Source organism: Nerophis ophidion, linkage group LG11 (genome assembly GCF_033978795.1).
Source record: "Nerophis ophidion isolate RoL-2023_Sa linkage group LG11, RoL_Noph_v1.0, whole genome shotgun sequence".
In the NCBI taxonomy this organism is placed as follows: Eukaryota; Metazoa; Chordata; class Actinopteri; order Syngnathiformes; family Syngnathidae; genus Nerophis; species Nerophis ophidion.
In genome coordinates this window covers 41,167,231-41,187,163 of record NC_084621.1, presented here as the reverse complement: position 1 = coordinate 41,187,163, position 19,933 = coordinate 41,167,231, and the positions used below count along the sequence as shown (strand labels likewise).

Genomic DNA, 19,933 nt, shown 5'->3' with positions numbered 1-19,933 from the left:
GTGCGTTTCCCACCACATTTAAGTGAAAAAATGTTGACCATAACATGCACATTTGGCACCTCTTGCAGGTTAATGGCATAAAGCGAAACATGCCATTTTACCCCAGCAATACTGCGTTGGTGTTTTCACTAGGCCTTCACACTTACATCTACACGGAGGGCTTTGGTTTGAGTATCGGCAAAGAAGGGACTGTAATCATTGGCCTCTCTAGTAAATATGCTAATGCTACTTGTGGTCTGTGTGGTAACTTCAACTCTGATCCTGCTGATGATCTCAGAGTAAATGGCACACAAGAGCAACTCAATCCCAAGCAATTTGGGAAAGCTTGGAGAAGTGGACAGAACCACTGGTGTGTTGAAGGCTGTCTAGCTAGAAACTGTCCAAATTGTTCATCTGAGGCTTTGGACCACTTCTCTGACCCAGGGGCTTGTGGAAAAATTCTGGAAGTTAATGGACCATTCAGAGACTGCCATGGTAAAGTGGACCCCTCCAGCTTTTATAAGAACTGCGTCAGTGACCTGTGTCTTTATAGAGATCTTCAGCCCGCAGTTTGTCGCTCCCTGGCAGAGTATGCTGATGTCTGCCTTTACCGCAAGGCTCGAGTTTATGCCTGGAGGAGCCCTGAGTTTTGCTGTAAGTAATTTCTGCTCAGCACTTGTGTTGCAACAGTACGTAATTCTAATGTTGACAGAAAAGTTACTTACTTCATGGTCAAAATGTTATCCATTGTTTTAATCTTTGTATTTTATTTAATAAAAGGCCAAATTATTTCCTGCCGATTGGGTGTCACTGATGTTCCATCACTCTCAAAAACTGACTTCTTGTCACCATATCTCCACAGATGAATCCTGTCCCTCCAGTACCATCTATAATATGAGTACTGCCCCAATTCACATTTGCATTGGTTGGTACAACTACACATATGAGCTCCTTCCAAACGTAGGAGAAAACTGCCTATGTGAGGCAGGTTTAGTCCACAGTGGAAATGGCTGTGTGCAACCAAACAACTGCGGCTGCTTGCACAACGGGGAATACTTCACACCAGGGGAGGTGGTGTCTACATGTGACCAAAGGTGTTCATGTCATCCTGGGGGAAACTTGACGTGTGTTGATATGCCATGCAGCGAGCAGGAAGAGTGTAAACTTATCGAAGGCATTCGAGGTTGCCACCCCAAAGCTAAAATGACCCACTGCTCTATTAATGGATCCCAGTATACCACATTTGATGGATGGGTGTTTGAATTTCATGGTTCATGCAACTACACGTTAGTACAAACTTGCTCTCCTAAAGACCTTGATGTAGAGCCCCTTTTTATAAGTGTGCGTGGCAACCACAGTGAAAGCAAAGAAATCTCTCTGCATGTTAATAACATGACTTTTAAGATGTCAACTGCCTATCCTGGCAAAATCCAGGTAAGTTAATATTCTGGTCATCAACTAATTTATTTGAAAGCAAACCAATACCACTCTTAACAGATTTAATTTAATCTTCTTTCAGGTTAATGGACTTTACCAGAACCTCACATTCTCTCAGAACAATGTCACAGTGCAAAAGAAAAACACATTGATGACATTCAAGACTGTAAATTCTGTTGAGATTATTACCGACCTGCATAACCACTTGGAGGTCAAACTTCCAAAAAATTACCGCCAGACAACATGTGGCCTCTGTGGGAACTACAATGGTGACCCCTCAGATGACATGCAGCTACCCAACGGCACTGCTGTCTCTAATCCCGACGTATTTGGTAGTGGATGGAAGTTGTCTGACTCTGAATCCTCATGCAGCGACACATGTGACAGCTCTTGCCAACGGTGTATATACCCCGTGTTAGAGTATGCATCGGACCTGTACTGTGGCCTTGTCAACCAGCCAAGTGGACCATTTTCTTTGTGTCACCCTCAAATATTCCCACAGAAGTACTACTCTCTCTGCATGAAAAAAATTTGTGCTGCAGATGGCCAAAAGCAGGCTTTATGTGATGCACTAGCATTATATGAGGCAGCGTGCACAGTGGCTGGAGTCAGTGTTGACCAATGGAGGAATGGCACAGGCTGTGGTAAGTCTAACAGCGCAATTAGTCTCATAGAAAAAAGTGTTATATGTGAACTCATACTTAGTCTTTCTTGTCTAGCTCCAAAATGTCCTCAATTCAGCCATTACAGTCAGTGTGCAAATGTCTGCTCCTCCTTGTGTCCTGGGATGAGTCTTGCCATGCAGTGTCCCAGACAATGTGAGGAAGGATGCCAATGTGACACCCGGCACCTTTATGATGGCCTTTCATGTGTGCCAGCCGATCAATGTGGCTGCATGCACGATGGGAGGATTATTAAGGTCAGTATGAGAGGCTGAGAAAATTATTTTGGAATATTTTTCCACAACTGTTTTGTCATGTTGTCAATTGCAGGTCTCTGAAAGCCAACTTTTACAAAATTGCACTGTTAACTGCACATGTGGACCTCCCCTCATTTGTGAGTTGCACAAATGTCCCCCATTGCACAGATGTATGGTTTTAAATGAAACAGCCAGTTGCCACAAAGAGAAGGAAAAGTGTAAACTTCCTGGAGACATTGAAGGTTGCCACCCCAAAGCTAAAATGACCCACTGCTCCATTAATGGATCCCAGTATACCACGTTTGATGGACTGGTGTTTGAATTTCATGGTTCCTGCAATTACACTCTGGTGCAAACTTGCTCTCCCAAGGGCCTTGGTGTAGAGACACTTTTGATAAGTGTGCGTGGCAACCACAGTGAAAGCAAAGAGATCTCTCTTCATGTCAATAACATGACTTTTAAGATATCAACTTTTTATCCTGGCAAAATTAAGGTAAGCAAATATTTTGGTCAACAAGCCGCTTGTTAATGTTTAAATTATTGTATTGGTCTCCTTACAATTACCTTCTTTTTAGGTTAATGGAATTTACAAGAACCTCATATTCTCTCAGAACAATGTGACTGTCCAACAGAAAAATAAGTGGATGACCTTCAAAATTGCACATTCTGCAGAGATTATTACCGACCTACACAACTACATAAAGGTCAACCTTTCAAATAATTACAGCCAGACGACATGTGGCCTCTGTGGGAACTACAATGGTGACCCCTCGGATGACATGCAGCTACCCAACGGCACTGCTGTCTCTAATCCCGACGTATTTGGTAGTGGATGGAAGTTGTCTGACTCTGAATCATCATGCAGCGACATATGTGACAGCACTTGCCAACGGTGTCTATCCCCCGTGTCAGAGTATGCGTCGGACCTATACTGTGGCCTTGTCAACCAGCCAAGTGGACCCTTTTCCTTGTGTCACCCTCAAATATTCCCACAGAAATACTACTTGCTTTGCATGAAAAACATTTGTGCTGCAGATGGCCAAAAGCAGGCTTTGTGTGATGCATTAGAGGTATATGAGGCAGCGTGCACAGTGGCTGGAGTCAGTGTTGACCAATGGAGGAACAGCACAGGCTGTGGTAAGTTTAACAGCAGCTCATTCACTCTTATAAAAGACAAATGTGCTGCACTATGCAAAGTCATACTTGCATTTTTTTTTCTAGCTCTAAAATGTCCTCAATTCAGCCATTACAGTCAATGTGCAAATGTTTGCTCCTCCTTGTGTCCTGGGATGAGTCTTGCCATGCAGTGTCCCAGACTGTGTGAGGAAGGATGCCAGTGTGACGATCAGCATCTTTATGATGGCCATGCGTGTGTGCCAGCCAATCAATGTGGCTGCATGCATGATGGGAAAAGATTTAATGTCGGTAACCATGACTAAGAAAATTATTTTTTAAATTTGAAAAGTTCTGCCAAATTAATTTGTCATTTTATCAATTACAGGTCTCTGAAAGCCAACTTATACAAAATTGCACTATTAACTGCACCTGTGGACCTCCCCTTGTCTGTGAGGAGCACAGGTGTCCCGCACTGCACAGTTGTAAAGTTTTAGATGGAATTGCCGGCTGCCACAAAGAGGAAGAGTGTAAATTTGGAGAAGGCGTCGAAAGTTGCCACCCCAAAGTTAAAATGGCTCACTGCTCTATTAATGGATCGCAGTATAGCACATTTGATGGACTGGTGTTTGAATTTCATGGTTCATGCAACTACACTCTGGTACAAACTTGCTCTGCCAATGGCCTTGATGTGGAGCAATTTTTGATAAATGTGCGTGGTAACCACAGTGTAGGAAGAGAGATCTATCTGCATGTCAATAACATGACTTTTAAGATGTCAACTGCCTATCCTGGCAAAATCCAGGTAAGGTAATATTCTCGTCAAGTAATTTATTTGAAAGCACACCAATACCACTCTTAACAGATTTCAATTAATTTTCTTGTAGGTTAATGGACTTTACCAAAACCTCACATTCTCTCAGAACAATGTCACTGTGCATCAGAAAAATAAGTTGATGACATTCAAGACTGCAAATTCTATTGAGATTATTACCGACCTGCACAACCATATAGAGGTCTACCTTCCACATAATTACAGCCAGACAGCATGTGGCCTCTGTGGGAACTATAATGGTGACCCCTCAGATGACATGCAGCTACCCAATGGCACTGTAGTCTCTAATCCTGACGTATTTGGTAGTGGATGGAAGTTGTCTGACTCTGAATCCTCATGCAGCGACACATGTGACAGCACTTGCCAACGGTGTCTATCCCCCGTGTCAGAGTATGCATCGGACCTGTACTGTGGCCTTGTCAACCAGCCAAGTGGACCATTTTCTTTGTGTCACCCTCAAATATTCCCACAGAAGTACTACTCACTTTGCATGAAAAATCTTTGTTCCGCTGATGGCCAAAAGCAGGCTTTATGTGATGCACTAGCGTTATATGAAGCAGCGTGCAAAGTAGCTGGCGTCAGTGTTGACCCCTGGCGGAATAGCACGGGCTGTGGTAAGTCTAACCAAAGAGCATTTGTTTTAAGTGTTGTAATATGTAAACTCAGACTTTGTGTCTTTGTCTAGCTCCAAAATGTCCTCAATTCAGCCATTACAGTCAATGTGCAAATGTTTGCTCCTCCTTGTGTCCTGGGATAAATCTTGCCATGCGGTGTCCCAGGCTATGTGAGGAAGGATGCCAGTGTGACGATCAGCATCTTTATGATGGCCATGCATGTGTGCCATATGATCAATGTAGCTGCATGCACAATGGAAGGAGATTTAATGTCAGTTACACATTACCAATTAATAGTGTTCCATTACTGAAAAAAATTCTGCCATAACCGATTGTATTTTTTATCCAATTACAGATCTCTGAAAGCCAACTTCTGCAAAATTGCACTGTTAACTGCACCTGTGGACCTCCCCTTGTTTGTGAGGAGCACAAGTGTCCCCCACAACACATTTGTATGGTTTTAGATGGAAATTTTAGTTGCCACAAAGAGGAAGAGTGTGAGCCTTTCGGAAGCGTTAAAGATTGCCACCTTAAAGTTAAAATGGCCCACTGCTCAATTAATGGATCCCAGTATACCACGTTTGATGGACTGGTGTTTGAATTTCATGATTCCTGCAATTACACTTTGGTACAAACTTGCTCTCCCAAAAATCTTAATGTGGAGCCACTTCTGATAAGTGTGCGGGGTAACCACAGTGAAGGTAAATGGATACATCTGCAGGTCAATAACATGACTTTTGAGATGTCAACTGCCTATCCTGGCAAAATAAAGGTGAGTAAATATTCTGGTCTCCACCAATTTTTTGTGAATGTGTTAATTTGTATTCTGCTTATAATTACATTTCTTTTAGGTTAATGGACTTTATCAGAACCTCACGTTCTCTGAGAACAATGTTACTGTGAAATGGAAAAACAAGTTGATGACATTCAAGTCTGCACATTCTGTTGAGATTATTTCTAACCTGCACAATCAGATTGAGGTCAAGCTACCAAAAAATTACCGCCAGTTAACATGTGGCCTCTGTGGGAACTACAATGGTGACCCCTCAGATGACATGCAGCTACCCAATGGCAGTGCGGTCTCTAATCCTGACGTATTTGGTAGTGGATGGAAGTTGTCTGACTCTGAATCCTCATGCAGCGACACATGTGACAGCACTTGCCAACGGTGTCTATCCTCCGTGTCAGAGTATGCATCCGACGTATACTGTGGCCTTGTCAACCAGCCAAGTGGACCATTTTCCTTGTGTCACACTCAAATATTCCCACAGAAGTACTACTCACTTTGCATGAAAAATCTTTGTGCTGCAGCTGGCCAAAAGCAGGCTTTGTGTGATGCATTAGAGGTATATGAGGCAGCCTGCCAAGTGGCTGGAGTCAGTGTTGACCCCTGGAGGAACAGCACGGGCTGTGGTAAGTTTAACAGCAGCTCAATCACTTATGAATGAAAAGTGTTTATAATGTGAACTTAAACTTGTGTTTTATTTTTGTCTAGCTCCAAAATGTCCTCAATTAAGCCATTACAGTCAATGTGCAAATGTTTGCTCCTCCTTGTGTCCTGGGATGAGTCTTGCCTTGCAGTGTCCCAAACAGTGTGAGGAAGGATGCAGGTGTGACTCTGGACACCTTTATGATGGCCATGCATGTGTGCCAGCCGATCAATGTAGCTGCATGTACAATGGGAAAAGAATTAAGGTCAGTAACACTTCCAGCGTATCCGCAGGGTCTTAAAGTCTGAAATCCATCAATTTTGATTTAAGGCCTGAAATTTTGCAAATACAATGAGTTGTTTCAAAATACATTGAAATTTTTTTTTAAGACAAATTCATAAGCTTCTGTCAATCTTTTAAATGTTAATATTTTTGAGGTCACTAGTAACTACAAAGTAAAATTAAGTACTTGTGCAGCATGTCAGAATTTATCAAATGCAACTAGCGAATGTGCAGTGCTCTGCACGCGCCACGGTATGTTACAGCAGAATTTAGCTACAAACACAGATTTACAAAAGCCATCAGTAAAGCAGTTAAGGTGTGTAAATTCAACGATTTGTGGCTGCAGAAGAATAAGTCAATGCATGATTGAAGCTGGTGAATGAAAACTTATGGTGTTTTCACTGATGTAACATCTTTGGTCAGGGCCCGGATGTGGAGCAGCCCTGAAAGGCAGCGATTGTAGACATTGTGGTGAAAGTAAATTGAACCATATTGTAAAAGTAGAAAATCTTAGACAAATTTGTGTAAAAAGATGCCAAAACGCTACAAACTTCCACAGCTGTTATGTTGGTAAAGTGGCACAAATTGCCAAAGATCCATGAGATTTTAACTATTGAAATCATACATTGTGCGTGTACCTGTTGTGAATACACCAAGTCAACATTTTCTTGTCATGCTAAAGCAGCGCTTCTCAAATATTTTCTTACTCGCCCCTAAGAAAACATTTTGCGCTCCATCGCCACTACTATGAATATACTGTAGTATATAGTTTGTCTATAAAATTGTTCATTGTATCCTTAACAATATAGAAAACAGAAAAATAAATATGTATCACCTTCAAACAAGGAATAACTAACATTTTTTTATTCCGTAACAGAAAATATTTTAAGTGCCTTTTAAAATAAATGCTATCCTTATTTGTACTAGATTTTTTGACCGACTTGAATTATTTGATACTGAAAAATAAATTAAATTAATGATGAATAAAAATGTAAAAATCAGCAGCATTGACTCAGGGGCACAACATAAACACTTTAACCTACAAAACCGAAATGATGTGTTTTTTTTGTTTGTTTTTTTTTAATTTTATTTTATTTTTTTTAAATCAAAATTAAGTCTGGTTAAAGTGGCTACAATAAGCATGTTTTGTAGTGCACAGCTTTTTTGAGGCATGATGCTGTATACTACGTGTTCATAGAGGACCACCCCACTATTTGAGAACTGCACTAAAGTAATGACTTGTCCTTAATATTTTTGTAAACTATTCACTGAAAGCAAATGAAAATGTAGTCATGAGCTGAGCAAATTTGAATCTTAACTACATTTTTTTTCCTGTCAAAATTCTGTCTGGGGTTTGTGATTTATAATTGCCTTTAATTTTAGACAATTCTGTCTGTTCTCACTGTTTTTTTACAACTTTGGCCCAACCCTTGTACTGTAAATAATTTTTTCTCTGTTCACTGAATTTTGACATCCTAAAACGCAAAAATTAACTACCTTTTGCAGAGGTGGTAACAGTTGCTTTTAGATGATAAAATGTGCTTTCCTCCAACATTTCTGACTTTTTGTTTATCACGTGAAACAAGGACTGTAACCAGGTTTTGACAAATACCTAGGTCAAAAATTGGGTTGCCCAAGGGGAGCTTTGAAAGGCTGAAACTATGGGTATCCCAGCACCATATAAAACCCTGAGCAAACAATGAATTTTTAGAACAAAGGCTTTTGATGTAGAACTATCATGTGTTATCTTCAACAATCAGCATGGTTTTGTAACTGTACTTTTTTTTAATATCCTGTGGTTAAGTGTATTAAAAAATTTTAACATTAAAGTACCAAAACCACGACCGGGATTCAAAAACAATTTAATGTGCTTCTTCACGCAAAACAGCCCCCCCACACTTATCGCGGAGCCCTACGCTGAGCGAGTGTTCTGCATTTTGGGCAGGGCGGCAACTTACCATCTGTGTGTGAATGGGCGGATGTGGAAATACTGTCAAAGCGGTTTGGGCTCCTTTTTTAAAAAGGGGTAGAAAAGCCCTATACAAGTACAACCCATTTACCATTACTTACTGACACGACAGGAAAACATTTTTCCTGAAGGAATCAATAAAGTACTATATCTTAGACAGTGTTACACATCAATTTTATTTAGGTGAAACCAACATTAGTTACATCAGTTTGATTTAATGTTATTGTTATGCTGACGGCACATTTCTGCTCTGATAATGTTTACAGTAAAAGTGGACTTCATTGCATTACGTTTGAGTTGTAGCAGGCGTGTTTATGAATAAAGATCATGATCAATGATCTACCGCATGGTAATCCATAGCACACAATGTGCTACACAAAGTACATTTAAAGTCAGTCATATCTACCTTTTGTCATTTACAAAAATACCAAAGGCAAAACCTCTGTGTCCTCCAATTGTAGTTACGGCCATGCGTGAAAATACTAAAGTAGACTGCACTTTATCCAAGAAAACATGGAACATTCGGCATGAATGCACTGGAATTCCATGTTGAATGAGAAAAAAGGCTGGTGTTTGCCAATATGGATTTCAGAGTTCCAAATAGTTTGCAATGGAAAGGCTTCTGGTGAATGTTTTACCAAATATAAAGAGCAGTGAACTAATGTGTCAGAATTAATTCTGGGTTTTTGATTATCCTTTGTCAGTATACTTTTTTGTTAGTATGATGTAAAATGGTCTTGATTTTATTCATTATGGTCCTGAATTGAAGTTGTTAAAGTATGCAAAGACCTTAATTACATAAAACTATTGTCTGTCTGTAATCATTGATTCCAAAAAAGTTTTACAACAATTTGTCATTTTATCTGACTACAGGTCTCTGAAAGCCAACTTCTACAAAATTGCACTGTTAACTGCACATGTGGACCTCCCCTTGTCTGTGAGGAGCACAGGTGTCCCCCACTGCACAGTTGCATGGTTTTAAATGGAACTGTTGGCTGCCACAAAGAGGAAGAAGAGTGTAAGTTTCTCGGAGGCGTTCAAGGTTGCCATACCAAAGCTAAAATGGCCCACTGCTTCATTAATGGATCCCAGTATACCACATTTGATGGACTAGCATATGAATTTCATGGATCATGCAACTACACTCTGGTCCAAACTTGCTCTCTAAAGGACCTTGATATAGAGCCACTTTTGATAAGTGTGCGTGGTAACTACAGTGAAGGCAAAGAGATCTATCTGTATGTCAATAACATGACTTTTAAAATGTCAAATTCTACTCCTGGCAAAATCCAGGTAAGGATTCTGGTCACCAACTATTTTTTTGTGTTGAATATGTTTCAAAGAGATGTTTTGGTTTGCTTACAATTTTTTTTTTTTTTTTTTTTTTTTTTTTTGTAGGTTAATGGACTTTACCAGAACCTCACATTTTTGCAGTACAGTGTGATTGTGCAACAGAAAGATAAATGGACGACATTCAAGACTGAACATTCTGTAGAGATTATTACTGACCTGCACAGCCACATAGAGGTCAAGCTTCCAAATAATTATCACTTGACAACCTGTGGCCTCTGTGGGAACTACAATGGTGACCCCTCAGATGACATGCAGCTACCCAATGGCAGTGCGGTCTCTAATCCTGACATATTTAGTAATAGATGGAAGTTGTCTGACTCCTCATGCGACACATCTGACAGCACTTTCCAACGGTGTCTATCCCCCGTGTCAGAGTATGCATCGGACCTGTACTGTGGCCTTGTCAACCAGCCAAGTGGACCATTTTCCCTGTGTCACCCTCAAATATTCCCACATAAGTACTACTTAATTTGTCTGAAAAACCTTTGTGCTGCTGATGGTCAAAAGCAGGCTTTGTGTAATGCACTTGAAGAATATGAGACAGCGTGTAAAGTTGCTGGAGTGCGTGTTGACCAATGGCGGAACAGCACAGACTGTGGTAAGTCTAACAGCAGCTCAATCATTCTCATAGAAAAGTGTTTTTAATGTCAATTTAGACTTACCTTGTCTCTGTTTTCGTCTAGCTCAAAAATGTCCTCAATTCAGTCATTACAGTCAGTGTGCAAATGTCTGCTCCTCCTTGTGTCCTGGGATGAGTCTTGCCATGCAGTGTCCCAGACAATGTGAGGAAGGATGCCAATGTAACACTCTGCACCTTTATGATGGCCGTGCATGTGTGCCAGCTGATCAATGTGGCTGCGTGTACGGTGGAAGGAAAATTAAGGTCAGTAACATTAGACTGAGATATTAGTGATGCACTGACATTTTTGCCACCCAGTTTTGGGCCAAATACAGCCCTAATTTGGCTTACGATCGAAAGATTATCACTGAAACAGCACTGCCTAAACAAGATATGATGACATAAGCAAGAAGCACGGGATAGGTTGGAGTAGAGGAAACAAGTCCACAGTGTGGACATAATATACAAGCAACACCCGCAGAAAACTGCGAAACATGTAATGTGAAAATCAAGACAGCAGTGGTGGCTGCTGGTCTTTCAAGGTGGGAATCGCTAGCTTGTGCTGTAGCCCAAGACTGATTGCTTGTGAGTGCTTTGCGTCTGATAGAGGCTTGTAGCAGCACTGTTTATCGGGGACATTGCAGAGTGACAGAAGTCAAGTCTCCAACCATAAGACCAGTCTCCAATTACACCAGAAAAATATTCCACTTTTGTCACTAGTCATTTTTTAATAAGGAGACTGTCACCAAAGGAGTGGAAATGTCTCCAGATCAAATCAGAACAAAATAAAACTTGAAAAACGCTCCAGTGGTGTTCCACAGCAGCCAAACTAGACATTAAATAATTGCCTGGCTTTGTCGGGACCATTGGACATTCGGCGTCTCTGGGAGGCTACGGACCATTGGCTGGCCAGGATGATTATTTGATGGTCTGAGGATTAATCCCTTGACAGCAAAATGAGTGAACTCATTCAATACTTCCCTTTTGACTTCTTTTGGGCATGTCGACACTGTTGTCTATAGCCCCATTCAGAATTTGGCCTATTTTGTTACTATTAAATATTTTTGTTTTGGAATACCAGTGGTAATTTTATTTCATGATTTAGATGTTTTAATCTTTAATAGATGATTATTAATTTGTGATTGTTTTGCCTTGATTTTAGTGAGGTTAGTATAGTCTTAAGCATGAATCCAAAGTTAATCGGCATCCTTTTTTCAGTGTTTCGGTTTTAGCCAAAAATAGTATCAATGCATACTTATAAAATATTTTGGATTTCTGATTTTCTGCCGCAACGTTTTGTCATTTTATGATTCCAGGTATCTGAAAGCCAACTTCTGCACAATTGCACAGTTAACTGCACTTGTGGACCTCCCCTCGTTTGTGAGGATCACAAATGTCCCCCACTGCACAGATGCATGGTTTTAAATGAAACAGCCAGTTGCCACAAAGAGAAGGAAAAGTGTAAACTTCCTGGAGACATTGAAGGTTGCCAGCCCAAAGCTAAAATGGCCCACTGCTCCATTAATGGATCCCAGTATACCACGTTTGATGCACGGATGTTTGAATTTCATGGTTCATGCAACTACACTTTGGTACAAATATGCTCTCTGAAGGGCCCCAATGTGAAGCCACTTTTGATAAGTGTGCGTGGTAACCACAGTGAAGGCAAAGAAATCTATCTGCATGTCAATAACATGACTTTTAAAATCTCAACTGCCTTTCCTGGCAAAATCCAGGTAAGTAAACTGATTTGTTGATTTAATTGTAATGGTTTACTTACAATTGCAATTATTTTAGGTAAATGGACTTTATCAAAACCTTACAATCTCCCAAAACAATGTGACTGTGCAACAGAAAAATAAATGGACGACATTCAAGACTGCACATTCTGTGGAGATTATTACTGACCTGCACAACCACATAAAGGTCAAGCTCCCAAAGAATTATCGCCAGATAACCTGTGGCCTCTGTGGGAACTACAATGGTGACCCCTCAGATGACATGCAGTTGCCCAATGGCACTGCAGTGTCTAATCCTGAATTATTTGGTAATGGATGGATGTTGTCTGACTCTGAATCCTCATGCAGCGACACATGTGACAGCACATGCCAACGGTGTCTATCCCCCGTGTCAGAGTATGCATCGGACCTATACTGTGGCCTTGTCAACCAGCCAAGTGGACCATTTTCCTTGTGTCACACTCAAATATTTCCACAGAAGTACTACTCACTTTGCATGAAAAATCTTTGTGCTGCAGATGGCCAAAAGCGGGCTTTGTGTGATGCACTAGAGGTATATGAGGCAGCGTGCAAAGTGGCTGGCGTCAGTGTTGACAAATGGAGGAACCGCACAGGCTGTTGTAAGTCTAACCGCAGCACAATCATTCTCATAGAAAAGTGTTTTTAATATGTCAACAAAAGTGTGTTGTAACAATTCAACTCGGACTGTTTTTCTGTCTAGCTCCAAAATGTCCCGATTTCAGCCATTACAGTCAGTGTGCAAATGTTTGCTCCTCCTTGTGTCCTGGGATGAGTCTTGCCATGCAGTGTCCCAGGCTGTGTGAGGAAGGATGCCAGTGTGACGATCAGCATCTTTATGATGGCCATGCATGTGTGCCAGCCGATCAATGTGGCTGCATGCAGGATGGGAGGAGATTTAATGTCAGTTACACATTGCAGACTGAAAAAATAAATGTGTAATTATTCCAGAGGTTCTGCTACAGTAATAATTTAATCTAATTGCAGGTATCTGAAAGCCAACTTCTACAAAATTGCACTGTTAACTGCACTTGTGGACCTCCCCTAGTTTGTGAGGCGCACAAGTGTCCCCCACTGCACAGTTGCATGGCTTTAGATGGAATGAACGGGTGCCGCAAAGATGGTGAGCCATTACCATTACGGCAATATGCATTCTTGGCCCACTCTGCGTGTATGTCACTCTAGTGTGTTAAAACCTTTTTGTGTTGTTCAGAGCAAACACTAGATGACCCTTCCGAGGGGAAATGTGACCCCTCAGAGAGTTACTACCTGAGCAATGGTGAAGATGTTTGTGAGAGCCGCCCGGGTCGGTGCTGGACGTGGGGAAGCCAGCATTACCGCTCCTTTGATGGGGTCAACTATGCTGTGGATGGTACCTGCACATATCTGCTTTCAGGTAGTAAGGGTGCCACCTGTGGTGCTCCATCTTTCAGCGTGTCCAAGAAGAGCAATTGCAAAGAAGAGTCCCTTGTGCAGTTGGTGACTATACAGGTGTATGGGTTCATCATCAAGCTTGGTCACAAAGACAGTATATATGTAAGTTTCTGAACTGTAAACCAATGCTGGCTCATTATGTTAATGACTGTCCCCCTTTTTCCAGGTTAATGGGGAAGTCAAATATATTCCTTTTACCCTTTTTCACGGTAAGATTGAAATGTCAAACAAGGACAACAAGGCTCTACTAAAGACAGACTTTGGGCTGCGTGTTTTGTTTGACTGGAATACTACAGTTTTCATCACACTAAAGCCGTATTACAAAGGCATTGTCTACGGTCTTTGTGGCAATTTTAACGATGATCCGCAAGATGAATATACAGTTAATGGACCTGGTTCCCCTCCGGTTAAAACAAGTGTAGAGTTAGCTCAGGCTTATCGCCTTTTTGATGGCGAGCAGAAGTGTTGTAGCGGTTGTTGTATAAAGAAGAAACTGGATGTTGCTACATTGCTGGAAGATGTGGCTTATGGAGAACCTTCCAGTGGAAAAAAATCCTGTGCTGATTTTGTAAATCCAGCTGGTCAATATGCACAGTGCCACAGTCTTGTCAACCCAGACTCTTTTTTTCAAAGTTGTGTATCAGACCTCACATTTAAAGGTGTAAAAGCTGCTGTTGACCAGACTACATCATCGTATTCCTTGGTTTGTAAAGAGCTCAATGAAGACTTCCTCTTTGGAGTGACAGCTCGTAAGTATATGTGAGTGTAAAATGTAATTACTTTGCTTTATAATAATTTTATTCTACCAATATTTTTCAGCTATTCGCTGTCCACCGAACAGCCACTATAAGACTTGTGGTTCAGCCTGTCCAACAACGTGTGGCCTTAAAAACAGAATCTGTATTAAAACTTGTGTCAACGGCTGCTTCTGTAACCCGGGTTTCGTCGAGAGTCCAGAGGGTTGTGTGCCACCTGAAGAGTGTGGTTGCAAAGACTTCAGAGGCAAATACCACAGCCTAAACTCTACTTTCTGGATCCCAGATGATTGTGGACAACTCTGCACTTGTAAGCCAGGAGGGATAAGCTGCAGCCCATCCCATTGCCCAAAAGGAATGTCCTGCAACAAACTACTGCACAAGATGGTGTGTCAAAATGACAAACCGCAGAACTGTAGCATTGTCACTGGAATGCACTTTACATCGTTTGATGGACATCGTTTTGACCTTAGGGACAGTTGTGCATATATTTTTGTTCAAACAAACACCAACATTATTGGACTTGTACCATTCAATATCACCATCGCTGATGCCAGTTGCAAGAAGTTTTTTCATAGTCTAACTTTAAAGCTCTCTGCCTATGGATTGGAAGTAGTAATTGGCAAAGAAGACCCTGGAAAACTTCTGGTAAATACCAGATTTTCAAAAATGTATGTATATAGTATACGTTAATTATTTGAACTTTTTTTTCCCTTAGATTGATGGGCTGCATAAACACCTACCATACTCTCACCACACAGGACACGTCAGTGCCTACCGTACACCTTTATCCCTCGTTATTCACCTTGATATGGGATTGCAGGTGATGGTCTATAAAACTGGCACAGTGGTGGTTGTGCTTCCTACCAGTTATGCTTCTTCTGTTCGTGGACTTTGCGGGAATGCTAACTCTGACCCCCATGATGACCAAAATATGCCTGATGAAGAAAAGGCCCAAAATGTGCTCGAGTTTGCTCACAGCTGGCGATTGGGCGGATCGATGGCTTGTAGGCCAAGCTGTACTTCCAGAGTAAAGAACTGCCTTGCAGATGCTCAGAAACTCTTTGAAGGCAGTGATTTTTGTGGGGTACTTATAGATGAACTCGGGCCTTTTGCGGAGTGTGCTTTGATTTTGGATCCAAAGCCATACTTTTACAACTGTGTAGCAGATACCTGTTCTTATGGGGGACATAACCTGGCTCTCTGCGGTTCCATTGCATCATATACTGCTGCCTGTCAAGCAGCTCAGTTGCCTGTCAGGCAGTGGAGGAGTGACACTTTCTGCGGTGAGTAAAATGTATTTGTTTACTTTTAATCAATTCCACAAGTTAAAATCCAATTAAGTAAAAAAAGAAGTAACTTCATGTTCTGTACTGATTGGTTTTACTGCTTGCTCTGCTGCTGGCGAGCATAACTTTTGGCTTGGTTCATGACTTGAACATTTGGGGAATTTTTGAGTTGACTGACAACTTTCTCATCATTTGCAGCTATGTGCAGTCTCACTTAAACATTTTTGACAGTAATTAAGATCTAATGAAGTCAAACCGTTTATTTTGTAAACCCCGATTCTCTTCTCAACCCTGCTCCATAGGTATGACTTGCCCTCAGAATAGCCACTATGAGCTGTGTGGCCCTCGATGTCCTGATGTGTGCGCTGGACTTGCTTCTGCCACAAACTGCACTGGTGCTTGTGTGGAGGGTTGCCAGTGTGACCCTGGCTACATCTTGAGTGATGGTGATTGTGTAAAGGTGGTCGACTGTGGTTGCTTAAACGATGGACAATATCATCCTGCTGGTTACTTTTACAACGGTAAAATCTGTCAAATTTGTCACTGTTATGAGGGTAAATTGTCTTGCAGCCCGTCCCCTTGCAGGCCCACAAAGGGCCTCTTGTCACATGTTGACATGGTCTATCAGAGACACTGGCAATATGGAGTATGTGAAGTGTTTGCAGGCTTGGGCTATGTGACATTTGATGGTTTGTTCATACCTCACTATGGAGCTTGCACCTATTTAATTTCTGAACGCTCTCCTAAAGCTATACATGGTCACACTGTGCTGTTGAGCTTTGAGAAAGACATTAACAACTTTGTTATTGCTAGCAAGCTGACTTTTATGTTTAATTACATGAAAGTGACCATCAATCCAAATACACCATGGATAATACAAGTAAGTTCTGCACTCTAAATTATGGATGTGAATAAATTTGTTAAACTAAGTTGGTTCCACCCTCCCTCACCCCTTTTTCTAAGGTGAATGGTGAAGACTTCAGGGTGCCTTACAACAGTGGTGTACTTCACATTTATGAAGATGGCAATACGTTAACAGTCATCACTGTGGCAGGGGTGAGACTCGAGCTGTCATCCACTAAGTATCTCAGACTCAGCATACCACCAAATTTTGATTCGGCTTCAGGACTTTGTGGGAATTTCAATGGGGACAAATCTGATGACATGGAACTAAGAACGGGTAATCTTAGGCAGGCTGTTGCAAAGTTTTTGCATAGCTGGTCTGTTGGACAAACATGTGGTGAGACTTGCAAAGAAGACTGTGGTCTGTGCAAACTGTCTTCGAATGCCACAGTAATGTGTGATATCCTCTTGACCACAAGCATTGAGTTCAACCTGTGTTTGAGCAAGGGTGTTGAAGCCCATCTTTACAGAGATGTGTGCCTCAGAGCCATTTGTGGCGGGTCAGCCTATATGGAGGCTGTATGTCTAGCCCTGGAAGCATATACTGCAACCTGCCAGGCCAATGGAGTAACTGTAGGATCCTGGAGGAAGAACACTCCCTGCTGTGAGTGAAACTTTTTCGTGTTTTGAGTCGCAGTTATTTGGTCAGCGATAAATTGTGTTCATATCTACCCCCAGCTTACAAGTGTCCAAGCAGCAGCAGCCCAAGTCTGTGTGTTGACTCTGCTTCCAACTCGTGTCCTGCCCTGCTGCAGCCCGGGTCCTCAGCAACTGGCTGTTCAGGAGGCTGCCAGTGCCTGAACGGAAAAGTGTTTGATGGAGGCGAATGTGTAGCAGTCAGCAAGTGTGGGTGTATTGTCCATGGTCAATATGTCAAGGTAATGTATAAACACAATGGCATGTTGCAGTATTTTTTATTTTTTTTAAGTGTGTAGTGAACCTCCTCTTAGAACCCAGGACTTCTTTTATAGCCTAAAAAATATTTTCAGGAGTATATTGTGGAGATTTCTGCTCACCTCAAACTCTTTTAACTAAGAGTCAATGTGTTGTCTTTAAACATACCGGTAACTGAAGTTAGCTTAGCATGTTTGAAATACTTTTTTTGTCACGCTGCTGCACTCTTAAAGTCTTTTCTAGTGGACATTTGTCTTGTCAGTTACACATTTCTGAAAAAAATAGCTCTGTAATGTAAAATGTGTCCACTTTAGTGGACGCTGGGCCTTAGAGGCAAAAATTGATCTGCCCTTGTGTTTACACTGGTCTGTGTTCCTCCATACAACGGGAACACTATTTGAATTATATTTCATGCAAAAATGTTAGTCTTTCCCAACTTTTGAACTTAACTTGTGGAAGCCAGCCTGTCATTCCGGAGCCAGAATTGGCCCTCTGGCCCCCAGTTGAATATTGAGCTGTACCGTAATATGTATCCTCTGCTCTAATAGACTTGATAATGTAGTGATCAGTTCGTTGTACTTTTTGTGCTACGGAACTACTACCTGTCAAAGTAATATGAAAATAACCACTAAAACTTGCAGCACACAGTTCTTTCGGCTGTTTGTTCATAAATACTTTCTGCAGTCTCTGCAGTTTAGTTAAATGTCTTAAGCCATTTGTGTTAAATTGTTCAATCAATTTAGTCACACTTGAATTTGGATTCATTACTTGCTTGCACATTTAAATTAACTTAAGACAGGAAAATTTTTGTTTTACTTTAATGTATTTGCTCAAAACATGTTAAAATTCTAATAGGGTGTCTTTTGAAGTAAAAACTTTGCAGTGAGCCCAACAGTCAGCCTCCTTTTCACTCATCTTTGCACCGATGTGTGCATTGACCTGATCGTATAACACTCACTGCCTTTCAGGTGAAGGAGCTTGTGGGGTCAAAATAAATTGATTGATTTGTGTATATACATGATTGATGTGAATTTTGATTAAACATGAGTTGAATTCTTTTTGACAGCTCTAGTAAAAAGGCATTACAGTATTTACTGATTTCTTCTTCTCCTTCCCTCCCCCCCAAAAAGCTGGAGGAGCAGTTGTACACTGAGAATTGCACCGAGATATGCTGGTGCCACCCCTTAGGTGGCGCCCTGTGTGAAAAGGCGTCCTGCAGCCCCTGGAAGATGTGTGCTCTGAGGAATGGTTCCTGGGGCTGTCATGTTAAAACGGAAGTTTGTCAACTCAAAGACAGCCTGCAGGTCTCCACTTTCACTGGGCAGCAGCTAAGCTTGGCACCCAGAACCCCCTACAGGCTGATGGGCCTTTGCGATGAGGATGCTGAAAATTGGTTCAGCTTGATCTCTTACAACGGACTTTGTGATGGCAGCCGCACCAGCTTTGTTACGGTCTTCCAGATCCTTTTCTTGAGATTCTCATTAACTATCCAAGATGGCATAGTGAAGGTGACTATTATTTAGAGACTGAGCGCATATATCTTTGTAATTATGTTCTTAATTCTTTACAGGTGAATGGACACATTGTGCCCCTCCCACACAGTTTACCTACAGGGGTATCCCTGTCACATGGTGTGACCCAGGACAAGTCAGAAGTGGTGGTGATCCTGAAGAAAGATTCTGGGTTGGAATCTGAGTTGGAAATTGAATTTGGTGTTGCTATGGTCACACTCAAAGCAGCATCATGGTATTCTGGGAAAGTATGTGGCGTCTGTGGAAACTTCAACGACACCAACTCTCAATTGCCACTCAAATCTTGGATTCTTTCAGATTTCCAAGGCTGGTATGTCGAAATCTCAAATATTTATTCAGTAGTTTTTTGTTTTTTTTAATAAATGTTTATTTTTTTCCACAGCTCCACTTCTGCGTAACAATGTATTATAATGTTGGACTGCATAATAAAACATGAATGTAAGTTTGTTTTGTTCATTTGTGGGCCACATTTTATAAAGCACTTACTAAAATAACTGAGGAAAGTACATCAAAGTTTATTTGTAAAGCCTCAGGGATTATCCATAGCCATCAGATAACCTTGCAGGAAAGCAAAGCAACATGTATCTTTTTATCCATTGTTAAAGTTTAAATGATGTACTGAAATTTAAAATTTGTTGGATAATCTTTAATCTTTACCTCACTAAACTGAAATTACACACAGTGGCAGTACTTGAGATTTAGATTTAGTAATTTTATCAGTTTGAAGGGTTGTAATTCTTCAAACCCAATTGTATAATATGAAAATTTCACATCGGTTATTGTGATCAGAACATCCCGGTTGGCATTATCGCAGTATTG

The 19,933-nt window shown here is 41.2% G+C and overlaps 1 protein-coding gene across 2 annotated transcripts in view; it reads left to right on the top strand.

Annotated features, from left to right (window-relative positions):
* LOC133562102 (IgGFc-binding protein) overlaps positions 1-19,556 on the top strand; it is a 35,664-nt gene extending 16,108 nt beyond the window's left edge. Inside the window, exons 12-42 of one of the 2 annotated variants that reach the window (XM_061915983.1) lie at positions 69-633; positions 842-1,413; positions 1,499-2,060; positions 2,136-2,335; positions 2,409-2,828; positions 2,911-3,472; positions 3,557-3,756; positions 3,837-4,253; positions 4,336-4,897; positions 4,969-5,168; positions 5,253-5,669; positions 5,749-6,310; positions 6,393-6,592; positions 9,452-9,871; positions 9,977-10,529; positions 10,615-10,814; positions 11,867-12,286; positions 12,348-12,726; positions 12,808-12,909; positions 13,011-13,210; positions 13,295-13,430; positions 13,521-13,843; positions 13,908-14,490; positions 14,561-15,144; positions 15,215-15,782; positions 16,088-16,665; positions 16,749-17,292; positions 17,367-17,566; positions 18,713-19,090; positions 19,153-19,424; positions 19,497-19,556. In XM_061915983.1, the coding sequence (XP_061771967.1) occupies positions 69-633; positions 842-1,413; positions 1,499-2,060; positions 2,136-2,335; positions 2,409-2,828; positions 2,911-3,472; positions 3,557-3,756; positions 3,837-4,253; positions 4,336-4,897; positions 4,969-5,168; positions 5,253-5,669; positions 5,749-6,310; positions 6,393-6,592; positions 9,452-9,871; positions 9,977-10,529; positions 10,615-10,814; positions 11,867-12,286; positions 12,348-12,726; positions 12,808-12,909; positions 13,011-13,210; positions 13,295-13,430; positions 13,521-13,843; positions 13,908-14,490; positions 14,561-15,144; positions 15,215-15,782; positions 16,088-16,665; positions 16,749-17,292; positions 17,367-17,566; positions 18,713-19,090; positions 19,153-19,424; positions 19,497-19,512 (11,895 nt within the window). In that variant the 3' untranslated portion in view covers positions 19,513-19,556. Of the gene's footprint in view, positions 1-68; positions 634-841; positions 1,414-1,498; positions 2,061-2,135; positions 2,336-2,408; positions 2,829-2,910; positions 3,473-3,556; positions 3,757-3,836; positions 4,254-4,335; positions 4,898-4,968; positions 5,169-5,252; positions 5,670-5,748; positions 6,311-6,392; positions 6,593-9,451; positions 9,872-9,976; positions 10,530-10,614; positions 10,815-11,866; positions 12,287-12,347; positions 12,910-13,010; positions 13,211-13,294; positions 13,431-13,520; positions 13,844-13,907; positions 14,491-14,560; positions 15,145-15,214; positions 15,783-16,087; positions 16,666-16,748; positions 17,293-17,366; positions 17,567-18,712; positions 19,091-19,152; positions 19,425-19,496 lie in introns of both variants that reach the window. The other variant, XM_061915982.1, reaches the window with a different exon arrangement.
* The last annotated feature ends 377 nt before the right edge of the window (positions 19,557-19,933 follow it).